Raw genomic sequence first — 12,172 nt, 5'->3', positions numbered from 1 at the left:
GACTCATGAAGACCTTCATCACAACATGAAGAGATGTTAGCTCTGTAACCCGTTTTATAAACCTCAACAAACAAACTTACATATTGGATGAGAATTGTTGCTATATACGTATGAAAAACAAACAAGAGAAAATATCATAAAACATTTTAATAGCATCTGTTAGAAAAGGACATTGATGATTGACATACTGTTCATGTATAGTATTTCTTACCTTTTGATACCACTGATTTCCATACTGTCCTCTCATCATCCCCGATTAACTCCATCTCAATGTCAACCCCTGTGTTTCCCATAATCATCTGACAACAGCTTGGTGTGGTGTCTGCAGGTAACAGCTGAATCCTCTGTAGGACGCCATAAGGTGCAACGATTGAGACAACAGACAGAGAGAAATAGTGAAATAGAATGATATACAGTTCTTCATATACAATATGACAGATTCATGTCTTCAGCCTGATAAAACTGCACCTCTGGATCGATGGAAGTGGAGCGGGGATTCTTGAACGCAAACGAACTGTTCAGCTTTAAGGGCCCGTTTGGACTTGGCAGGAGAAATTCTTTATATCCTTGGGACATCTGATCTTTCTCCCGTTCCCGAACAGCCTACAAAATGATCAATGTAGTAGTCAGTCAGAACAATGTAGTCTCATAATTCACACAACATGCAGCTCACTGAGCAATCCATTTTTGTCAACAACAACAAATGTGTACACTACTGTTTTACTATCCCTATTTTACCAGGAGATTATGTTAAAGGTGTACCAGGTAAGTTGACTGAGAAGAGATTCTCTTTTACAGCAACGACCTGGGGAAGAGTTACAGGGGAGAGGAGAGGGGGAAAATGAGCCAATTGGAAGCTGGGGATGATTAGGTAGCCATGATGGTATGAGGGCCAGATTGGGAATTTAGCCAGGACACCGGGGTTAACATCCCTACTCTTACGATAAGGGCCATGGGATCTTCAGTGACCATGGAGAGGACACCCGTTTAACGTTCCATCTGAAGGACAGCACCCTACACAGGGAAATGTCCCCTTCACTGCCCCGGGGCATTGGGTTCTCCTCCGACCAGAGGGAAGAGTGCCGTCTACTGGCTCTTCAAATGAATGAGACAGAAATAGATTTCTCACAGAGCTGCATGTTGTCTTTGTAATCTAGAGATTTTCAACAAACTATCAGCTTTCCTTTAGTAAGTTTCAACATACTGTTGTCACTTCAATGATAGTGCCTCACCTCTTTCTGACTGGAGTTTCTGAGGAGCAGGTACAGCCTTGAAATTACTGTTGACCTTTTTACTGCCAAATAGAGGACCACGTCACAGTGGACATCTCTTTTCCAAGACAGTAATCTCAGTATCAGAGAGATAGGTGAGAACTTGGGATGGAGAATCTTAGCATGGAATCTGGTGACCTCGTGCACTTCCTCTAAACACACTCCATGTTCCTCTACATGAAGAATCTTCATCTCATTCCTCAGGGAAGGGTTGGTCCCTGAACAACACAATAAAAAGGAGACAGAAAGACAAATATTGTATTATTCATCCAACTAAAACACAAAGAATATGCAGTACCAGATCACAGGAAACTCAAACTCCCAGAATAGTTAATTCATTCATTCAGGAAGTGAAACTCAGTTACATGGAAATGTCTTTCTGAATAGTATTTCTATATGGTTTTACCTAAACAGACAAAGTGTGGCAGATGAACTTCCTCCAGTTCACCTAACTCCATAGTGATGTCCAGCAATGGACCACCTTGTGTGTACTGCATGTCTTTCAGAAGTTGACTGTAGGGTTCCCAGTTCCTGAAGTGATACTTCAGAATGACATCTCTCTCACACAGCCAGCGGAGACCAGACACTGTGCACTCATAACTCCCTTTGGGTGTCCTGTGTCTGAGGGCAACAACAAGATATGGTAGAGAGGGTCAATGGTCAAATGGAGAGGTTGGATTAGAAGACTATTCCCAAAGGTATTGGGGAAATACACTAGCAAGTGGAATGAAAGGTTAAAAGTAGTTATTTTACCTGAACATTGTCACTCCCTGGATAGTGGAAGTCAAGGGTTCAATCTGAAGCCAGTGTGTGGAGTCCTGAACAAGGACAAGCATGTCAGTTATACATATGGGGCCTGTTTCCTGGACACAGATTGAGTCTAGTGCTGGACTAAAAAGCATGCTCAATGGAAGTTTCAATAGAAAGTTCTTTAAGGTCCAGGACTAGACTTAATCTGTGTCTGGGAAACTGGCCCATTAACCAAAGTAACTAATCTAATGTATTTATTCAATGTTACATGGAATCCTGGTGATTTATCAAAAAAACTGTCTAATGACAAAATATGACAACAGCTAAAATCCTGCATGCCTACAAGCAGAACACAGGACTGTCTATATCCCAGTATGAATGGTTGGTCAGTACACACCTGGCTTTGAGACTGTGTTTATATTACTAAAGCAGAACACAGGACTGTCTATATCCCAGTATGAACGGTTGATCAGTACACACCTGGCTTTGAGACTGTGTTTATATTACTAAAGCAGAACACAGGACTGTCTATATCCCAGTATGAATGGTTGGTCAGTACACACCTGGCTTTGAGACTGTGTTTATATTACTAAAGCAGAACACAGGACTGTCTATATCCCAGTATGAATGGTTGGTCAGTACACACCTGGCTTTGAGACTGTGTTTATATTACTAAAGTAGAACACAGGACTGTCTATATCCCAGTATGAACGGTTGATCAGTACACACCTGGCTTTGAGACTGTGTTTATATTACTAAAGCAGAACACAGGACTGTCTATATCCCAGTATGAATGGTTGGTCAGTACACACCTGGCTTTGAGACTGTGTTTATATTACTAAAGCAGAACACAGGACTGTCTATATCCCAGTATGAATGGTTGGTCAGTACACACCTGGCTTTGAGACTGTGCCTGACTCCTGCAGGTATGTAAAAGTAAGAATTGACATTATGACTTACCTCAACATGGTCACAAGTCTTACAGCTCTGAGGAATCCCTGAAGTCAAAAGTAGTTGTTATTTAAAATGGACAATCTCATGGAATAATGAATTAATAACTATTAAATAGACCTCTAATAAAAATGAATATAAGTGAGGAACAGTCTCAGAATGTACACTCATTAGCATACCATAATCTGACATTAGTGTTATATTAATTAATGTTTGTGGAAGCAGGAAACATCGTTCTGGTCCATGTTTTGTAGATGTTGGGGTCTGATTTCTGGTAGATCCTAGGATGAGAGCTTAAAGGTAGAGTCAGCTAAATGATGATGTACGAGCAGCACCACAGATATTGCGATGAGCAAGATGCCTGACTTCTCTCTCACACAGTCACACACAGTATCTGCCCATGTGCCAGGGTTCTCTTCACTCTCTTACAGCGTGTTAGTCACGGGATCAAAACAGCAGAGAAGTTTAGCCTTGCGCTCCAACACTCTTAGTTGTTGTAGAAATTGACCCACTATGCTGTTTACTTTGTGCATCTACGTCATATCGCTGACTCGACCTTTAAGTTTGTTTTGACCAAATAGATTGTGATTGTGTTCCTTGCCTGGGAATCAACTATAATGAACGCTTTAAAACTATTTTGATTTAAAAACAATTAAATCAAATAACGCTCACATTTCTCAGGTCCAGACTTGATACAACTCTCTCCACCATGGTTTCTGGTGTTGGTAAAGCAGAAGGATAGACTGTGATTAAACTAAATACAACTTATTAAGGCTTTATATAGCATACATACAGTCTTCATAAGCAGTACAAAGGATGTATTAAGGGTGACAGAACAGCTCCCTATGTAGGGTGCATTGCCTAAATGTGACATAACCCACTATGTCAACTTCCATAAAGTCAATACTGATGGTGACATTTAACTAGGCACAGTCTAACTGTCTGTAGGTCCAACAGAACACATTAAAACACACCACTAATACTAATCTAATTGTAGGAATGTTTCCAGAGGGAAACAAATTATGAAACACTCACCTCTGAATGTGTTGGTCATCTATCTGACACAGGGTCAATGAGGAGGAGGAGTAAACACCAAACACAGGATAGAGGGGTTCAGTGAATCTGGTGTGTTCTGTGTGAAGGTGTTTCAGTGTACCAGAGGAGGACACACTATAGAAGGACAAAGTACAAGCTGGCCAGTCCAGATACACTCCAACTCTTTTAGAACCAGGACCAGAGATGGATCTGCTGACTCCAGCATGGTAAGAGATATAACCTCTTTTAGAGCAGAGTAAAGAGCAGGACCATCCCTTCCTCTTCATTCCTTTGGACACCACACCAATGACAGCCTCGTCACCATCCCTCTCCACCTCCCAGTAATAATGACACCCAGATAAGCCTTGTCTGCAGAGAACTTGGTAACGACAATTAAAAAAGAATGGAGGAACTTCGGGACTATAGTCAAATCTGTCTGGATGGTTTTCATAATGCTGCTTCTCTTCCACCAATGTCACCTTCCTGTTCCCCTCAGAGAGTATCAGGTATGGGTGTGCTGTATTTGGGTCCAGGGTGAGATGACAGGCATCTGTAGACAAAAGGAGAGTTTAATCAAACCACATCTTCATATAAAATGTTGTTTTGTAGGAACAGAACAAGTATTGATTAGTTACTATTTTACTATAGTTCTGAATATGCAGTTAATTAGGATTGAAGAGACTTACATTTCCTCAGCCCTGATTTCAGCCTGCACTCTCCACCATGATCCACACTGTAGGAGAAACAGGTTATTGACTGACAAAGACCTAATAAAGCAGTCAACATTTAAACAATATTGTTGTGTTCTGGTGCACTATCCAAGTTCATTACTAGAGACATACAGGTATTCTATCCTATCTACTGCATACAGAACAGAGTACAATTCATTATTAGAGACATACAGGTATTCTATCCTACCTACTGCATACAGATCGGAGTACAATTCATTACTAGAGACATACAGGTATTCTATCCTACCTACTGCATACAGAACAGAGTACAATTCCAACAGGATATCAGCGATGCAGAAGAAGAGTATTCATGTGGTGATGATGTATGCTGTGATGGAGTGCTCAGCCTGCTGAGTTAACTTCCTCTTAATTCTCCCACCATGCCCTCATGTTACTGACCCTACTACACTACATATGACACAACCGCTGCTCACACTATTAGGACATCTATTCTGACTTACTTCAGCTTCATCAGTTTATATGTGGGATCCACCAGAGCAGCTGAAAGCAGTTCCCCTGCAGAGTCTCCTGGGTGATTGTAGCTCAGGTCCAGCTCTTTCAGGTGGGAGGGGTTTGACCTCAGAGCTGAAGACAGAGCAGCACAGCCCTCCTCTGTGACCAGACAGCCAGACAGCCTACAGAGACACACAACAGCTGTCTAGGTTGGTGTACTGGTGTCAATCATCTTGTAGGACACCAATACATTTGTCCATGACACAAACAATGTGATAAATAAGATTTTCTGAGAATTTGTTTTACTAAGCTCAGTACTGACCTGACAAACAGCTGTACTTACCCCAGTGTGTGTAGTTTACAGTCTGGATCCTCCAGTCCAGCAGACAACAGTGTAACTCCTGAGTCCTGCAGGTCATTGTCTCTCAGCTCCAGTTGTTTCAGTTGTGAGTTGGGTGAACTCAGGACTGAGGCCAGATCTGAACAGCAACCCTCTGTCAGACCACACTGACCTAGACTAGAGGGCAGAAGAGCACATGATTAACACATGTTTAAAACATCCACATAATAACTCATACTGAAGATATTTAACTCACACTAGTGTCTGTATGTTGCAGAGTGGACTGGTTAGTCCAACACAGAGCAGCTCCACTCCTCTGTCTCCCAGGTCATTGTAGCTGAGGTCCAGTTCTCTCAGGGGGGAGTTTGGTGTCTGCAGAGCTGAGGTCAGAGTCTCACAGAATGTATATGTGAGCTTACAGTGATCCAGTCTGGAGAGAGGAGATAATCTGTTAGATATTCAAATCCTTCATTATAATAATACTGTAAACATCAACACAATAACAGAACGTACAGTGCTCTCTTGCAGGTTTTCACTACCGGCAGCAACCTCTGACAACCTTCCTCTGATGTGTTGTATGTCTTCAGGTCAAACTCCTCCAGCACCTCCTCTGACATCAGTAACAGGTAGGCCAGGGCTGAACATTGGTCAGGTTTTAGTCTTGTTTCTGAAAGAGTTCCTGATCGCAGGGAGGTCTGCATGTCTTCAACTAGAGAGTTGGCAAGTTGATGATCCTTTCTGGTGAGGATTCCTCCTCGATGTTGTCTGAAAGGTACCTGACTGTTCTCTCAACTTTTTACTCATTGCTCTGTGTTGTACATCCTGTCTGTGTAGCAAGGCCTCGTAACAGATTCTGATTGGCTACAATAAGAATTTCAGAACAGTCAATATTTCTGAACATTGTTGAAGAACCAATAACAACGACAACACTTTCATTGTCTGTGGTCAAATAGTTAGTTCTTCAATATATCCACATAATTTACCGTCCTCATGATGCCATCTATTTTGTTAAGTGCACCAGTCCCTCCTGCAGCAAAGCACCCCCACAACATGATGCTGCCACCCCCGTGCCTCACGATTGGGATGGTGTTCTCCGGCTTGCAAGCCTCCCCCTTTTTCCTCCAAAAATAACGCTGGTCATTATGGCCAAACAGTTCTATTTTTGTTTCATCAGACCTGAGGACATTTCTCCAAAAAGTACGATCTTTGTCACCATGTGCCGTTGCAAACCATAGTCTGGCTTTTTTATGGCTGTTTTGGAGCAGTGGCTTCTTCCTTGCTTAGCGGCCTTTCAGGTTATGTCGATATAGGACTCGTTTAACTGTGGATATAGATACTTTTGTACCCGTTTCCTCCAGCATCTTCACAAGGTCCTTTGCTGTTGTTCTGGGATTGATTTGCACTTCTCGCACCAAAGTACGTTCATCTCTAGGAGACAGAACGCGTCTCCTTCCTGAGTGGTATCACGGCTGTGTGGTCCCATGGTGTTTATACTTGCGTACTATTGTTTGTACAGATGAACATTTGTACCTTCAGGCGTTTGAAAATTGCTCCCAAGGATGAACCAGAATATTGGAGGTCTACAATTTTTTTCTGAGGTCTTGGCTGATTTCTTTTGATTTTCCCATGATGTCAAGCAAAGAGGCACTGAGTTTGAAGGTAGGCCTTGAAATACATCCACAGGTACACCTCCAATTGACTCAAATGATGTCAATTAGCCTATCAAAAGCTTCTAAACCCATGACATAATTTTCTGGAATTTTTTTCACGCTGTTTAAAGTCACAGTCAACTTAGTGTATGTAAACTTCTGACACACTGGAATTGTGATACAGCGAATTATAAGTGAAATAATCTGTCTGTAAGCAATTGCTGGAAAAATAACTTGTGTCATGCACAAAGTAGATGTCCTAACCGCCTTGCCAAAACTATAGTTCGTTAACAAGAAATTTGTGGACTGGTTGAAATAACGAGAATTAATGATTCCAACCAAAGTGTTTGTCCGAGCAAGGGTTGCCTTCCAGAGAGACATCAGAGACTAACGTTATTTGCTTCACGGAAACATGGCTCACTCTGGACATGCTATCGGAGTCGGTACAGCCAGCTGGTTTCTTCACGCATTGTGCAGACAGAAACAAGCATCTTTCTGGTAAGAAGAGGGGCGGGGGGGTATACCTTATAACGAGACGTGGTGTGATCATAACAACATACAGGAACTCAAGTCCTTCTGTTCACCTGACTTAGAATTCCTCACAATCAAATGTCGACCGCATTATCTACCAAGAGAATTCTCTTCGATCATAATCACAGCCGCATATATTCCCCCCAAGCAGAAACATCGATGGCCTTGAACGAACTTCATTTGACTCTATGTAAACTGGAAACCACATATCGTGAGGCTGCATTCATTGTAGCTGGGGATTTTAATTAACTTCTTATGGATAGGGAGTAAACGGCCAGCTACTCAGTCCCAGTTGCTAATATATGCATATCATTAGTAGATTTGGATAGAAAACACGCTAAAGTTTCTAAAACTGTTTGAATGATGTCTGTGAGTATAAGAGAACTCATATGGCAGGCAAAAACCTTAGAGAAAATCCAACCAGGAAGTGGGAAATCTGAGGTTGGTCGTTTTTCAACTCATTCCCTATTGAAGATACAGTAGGATATGGGTCATGTTGCACTTCCTAAGGCTTCCACTAGATGTCAACAGTCTTTAGAACCTTGTCTGATGCTTCTACTGTGAAGTGGGACCGAATGAGAGGGGATTGAGTCAGAGGTCTGGCAGAATGCTTTGAGCTCGTGACTAGAGCGAGCTCTGTTCCATTTGCTTTTCTGAAGACAAAGGAATTCTCCGGTTGGAACATTTTTGAAGATTTATGTTAAAAACATCCTTAAGATTGATTCTATACTTCGTTTGACATGTTTCTACGACCTGTAATATAACTTTTTGGACTTTTCGTCCGTACTTTCCGCTGGATTTGCACGTGAGTTTGGATTTGTTTACCAAATGCGCTAACAAAAGGAGGTATTTGGACATAAATGATGAACTTTATGGAACAAATCAAACATTTATTGTGGAACTGGGATTCCTGGGAGTGCATTCTGACGAAGATCATCAAAGGTAAGTGAACATTTATAATGCTATTTCTGACTTATGTTGACTCCAACATGGCGGATATCTTCTTGGGTTGTGTTGGTCTCTGAGCACCGTACTCAGAAGCATGGTTTGCTTTTTCCGTAAAGTTTTTTAAAAAATCTGACACAGCAGCTGCATTAAGGAGAAGCATATCTTTAAATCTGTGAATAACACTTGTATCTTTTATCAATGTTTATTATGAGTATTTCTGTGATTTGATGTGGCTCTGTGCAAATTCACGGGATGTTTTGGAGACAAAGCCAAATGTAAACTGAGGTTTTTGGATATAAATATGAACTTGATCGAACAAAACATACATGTATTGTGTAACATGTTGTCCCGGGAGTGTCATCTGATGAAGAATATCAAAGTTTAGTGATTCATTTTATCAATGTTTCAGCTTTTTGTGACTCCTCTCTTTGGTTGGAAAATTGCTGTATGCTTTCTGTGACTAGTTGCTGACCTGACATAATGATATGTTCTGCTTTCGCCGAAAAGCTTTATTGAAATCGGGTTCTGTGGTTGGATTAATGAGAATTTTAATGTTAAAATGGTGTCTAATACTTGTATGTTTGATAAAATTGAATTATGAGATTTCTGTTGATTGAATTTGGCGCCCTGCAATTTCATTGGCTGTTGGCGAGGGGTTCTGATAGCGGAACGGGGTTCCGGAACCCCAGTCCTAGACAGGTTAACCTGTTGAGGACAGAGGGCGCTGTTTTCACTTTGGGTGAAAATCGTGCCCAATTTAAACGGCCTCGTACTCAATTCTTGCTCATACAATATGCATATTATTATTACTATTGGATAGAAAACACTCTATAGTTTCTAAAACCGTTTGAATGATGTCTGTGAGTATAAGAGAACTCATATGGCAGGCAAAAACCTTAGAAAAAATCCAACCAGGAAGTGGGAAATCTGAGGCTGGTCGTTTTTCAACTCATTCCCTATTGAAGATACAGTAGGATATGGGTCATGTTGCACTTCCTAAGGCTTCCACTAGATGTCAACAGTCTTTAGAACCTTGTCTGATGCTTCTACTGTGAAGTGGGGCCGAATGAGAGGGGAATGAGTCAGAGGTCTGGCAGAATGCTTTGAGCTCGTGACTCGAGCGAGCTCTGTTCCATTTGCTTTTCTGAAGACAAAGGAATTCTCCGGTTGGAACATTTTTGAAGATTTATGTTAAAAACATCCTTAAGATTGATTCTATACTTCGTTTGACATGTTTCTACGACCTGTAATAAACTTTTTGGACTTTTCGTCCGTACTTTCCGCTGGATTTGCACGTGAGTTTGGATTTGTTTACCAAATGCGCTAACAAAAGGAGGTATTTGGACATAAATGATGAACTTTATGGAACAAATCAAACATTTATTGTGGAACTGGGATTCCTGGGAGTGCATTCTGATGAAGATCATCAAAGGTAAGTGAACATTTATAATGCTATTTCTGACTTATGTTGACTCCAACGTGGCGGATATCTTCTTGGGTTGTGTTGGTCTCTGAGCACCGTACTCAGAAGCATGGTTTGCTTTTTCCGTAAAGTTTTTAAAAAAATCTGACACGGCAGCTGCATTAAGGAGAAGCATATCTTTAAATCTGTGAATAACACTTGTATCTTTTATCAATGTTTATTATGAGTATTTCTGTGATTTGATGTGGCTCTGTGCAAATTCACGGGATGTTTTGGAGACAAAGCCAAATGTAAACTGAGGTTTTTGGATATAAATATGAACTTGATCGAACAAAACATACATGTATTGTGTAACATGTTGTCCCGGGAGTGTCATCTGATGAAGAATATCAAAGTTTAGTGATTCATTTTATCAATGTTTCAGCTTTTTGTGACTCCTCTCTTTGGTTGGAAAATTGCTGTATGCTTTCTGTGACTAGTTGCTGACCTGACATAATGATATGTTCTGCTTTCGCCGAAAAGCTTTATTGAAATCGGGTTCTGTGGTTGGATTAATGAGAATTTTATTGTTAAAATGATGTCTAATACTTGTATGTTTGATAAAATTGAATTATGAGATTTCTGTTGATTGAATTTGGCGCCCTGCAATTTCATTGGCTGTTGGCGAGGGGTTCTGCTAGCGGAACGGGGTTCCGGAACCCCAGTCCTAGACAGGTTAACCTGTTGAGGACAGAGGGCGCTGTTTTCACTTTGGGTGAAAATCGTGCCCAATTTAAACGGCCTCGTACTCAATTCTTGCTCGTACAATATGCATATTATTATTACTATTGGATAGAAAACACTCTATAGTTTCTAAAACCGTTTGAATTATATATGTGAGTAAAACAGAACTCATTTGGCAGCAAACTTCCTGATCAGGAAGTGGAAAATCTAAAAACGATGCTCTGTTCTAGGGCCTGCCTATAAACGGGCTTGAGATTTATGACGATACATGCACGTCATACACCTTCCACTAGATGTCAATAGGCTGTGAGAGAAGAAATGTAGTGTTTATCTTGGTCTGAGGTGGAATAAAACCTCTTGGCATGACGTGTCACCCATTTCCTGTTTTCTGGAAAGCGCGAGGAGGGACTTGGTATTGCCTTCTGAAAAGCTGTCGTTAGAGACGACTAATATCTCCGTCTTTGATTTTATTTGATAAATGTGACAATATCATCGTAAAGTATGTTTTTTCAATATAGTTTTATTAGATTATTGAAATTTATTCGGGACGTTAGGCGTGTTGCGTTGTGTGCCTTTGTTCAGGAAGGAGAGCTTCGCGCCACTTGGCCAGTGTGCTTGCTAATTCAAGAGGGAAAAAGGACGTTCTAAAACCAAACAACGATTGTTCTGGACAAAGGACCCCTTGTACAACATTCTGATGGAAGCTCATCAAAAGTAGGACCCATTTTATGATGCTATTTCATATATCTATCGAACTTGTGAACTATTAGTTTTGCGCCCAGGTTTTGGGCACTCTCTCGCCATAACGTAAGCCTTATGTCGTAATGAAGTTATTTTTAGAATTCTAACACGGCGATTGCATTAATAAGAACTAGTGTATCTATCATTTCCTATACAACATGTATTTTTTAGTAAAGGTTACGAATAGTTATTTGGTCAGAATAGGTGAGAGTCTAATAGAAATATCCGCACATTCTGGGAAAAATATGCTACGTTAGCACAATGTATAACCACTGATTTCAGCTCTAAATATGCACATTTTCGAACAAAACATAAGTGTATGTATAACTTGATGTTATAGGACTGTCATCTGATGAAGGTTAGTGAAAATTAATATATTTTGCTGGTTTATTCGCTAACGCTAACGTGCCTATTGCTATCGCTAACGTGCCTTGATGAATGAATGCGGTAGGCTATTGTAGTAAGCTAATATAATGATATATTGTGTTTTCGCTGTAAAACACTTAAAAAATCGGAAATATTGGCTGGATTCACAAGATGTTTGTCTTTAATTTGCTGTACACCATCGATTTTTCAGAAAAGTTTTATGATGAGTATTTAGGTATTTCACGTTGGTCTCTATAATT

At 40.6% G+C, this 12,172-nt stretch overlaps 2 protein-coding genes across 2 annotated transcripts in view; both read right to left on the bottom strand.

The window, feature by feature from the left end:
• Window positions 1-217: 217 nt before the first annotated feature.
• Window positions 218-12,172, bottom strand: part of LOC129841997 (NACHT, LRR and PYD domains-containing protein 3-like) — a 79,930-nt gene continuing 67,975 nt past the window's right edge. The window contains 6 exon segments of the mRNA XM_055910373.1: window positions 218-344; window positions 4,008-4,557; window positions 4,694-4,740; window positions 5,200-5,373; window positions 5,535-5,708; window positions 5,788-5,961. Of these exon segments, the coding sequence (XP_055766348.1) occupies window positions 296-344; window positions 4,008-4,557; window positions 4,694-4,740; window positions 5,200-5,373; window positions 5,535-5,708; window positions 5,788-5,961 (1,168 nt within the window). The 3' untranslated portion in view covers window positions 218-295.
• Window positions 740-2,690, bottom strand: LOC129841990 (NACHT, LRR and PYD domains-containing protein 1 homolog). Its single transcript, XM_055910369.1, has 3 exons — window positions 2,025-2,690; window positions 1,678-1,892; window positions 740-1,489 (listed from the first exon to the last, which is right to left on the bottom strand). The coding sequence occupies exons 1-3, from the start codon at window positions 2,171-2,173 to the stop codon at window positions 1,215-1,217; spliced, it is 639 nt and encodes a 212-aa protein (XP_055766344.1). The 5' UTR covers window positions 2,174-2,690; the 3' UTR covers window positions 740-1,214.

This window comes from Salvelinus fontinalis, unplaced genomic scaffold (genome assembly GCF_029448725.1).
Source record: "Salvelinus fontinalis isolate EN_2023a unplaced genomic scaffold, ASM2944872v1 scaffold_0005, whole genome shotgun sequence".
Taxonomy (NCBI): Eukaryota; Metazoa; Chordata; class Actinopteri; order Salmoniformes; family Salmonidae; genus Salvelinus; species Salvelinus fontinalis.
This window is presented reverse-complemented; position numbering and strand designations above follow the sequence as displayed.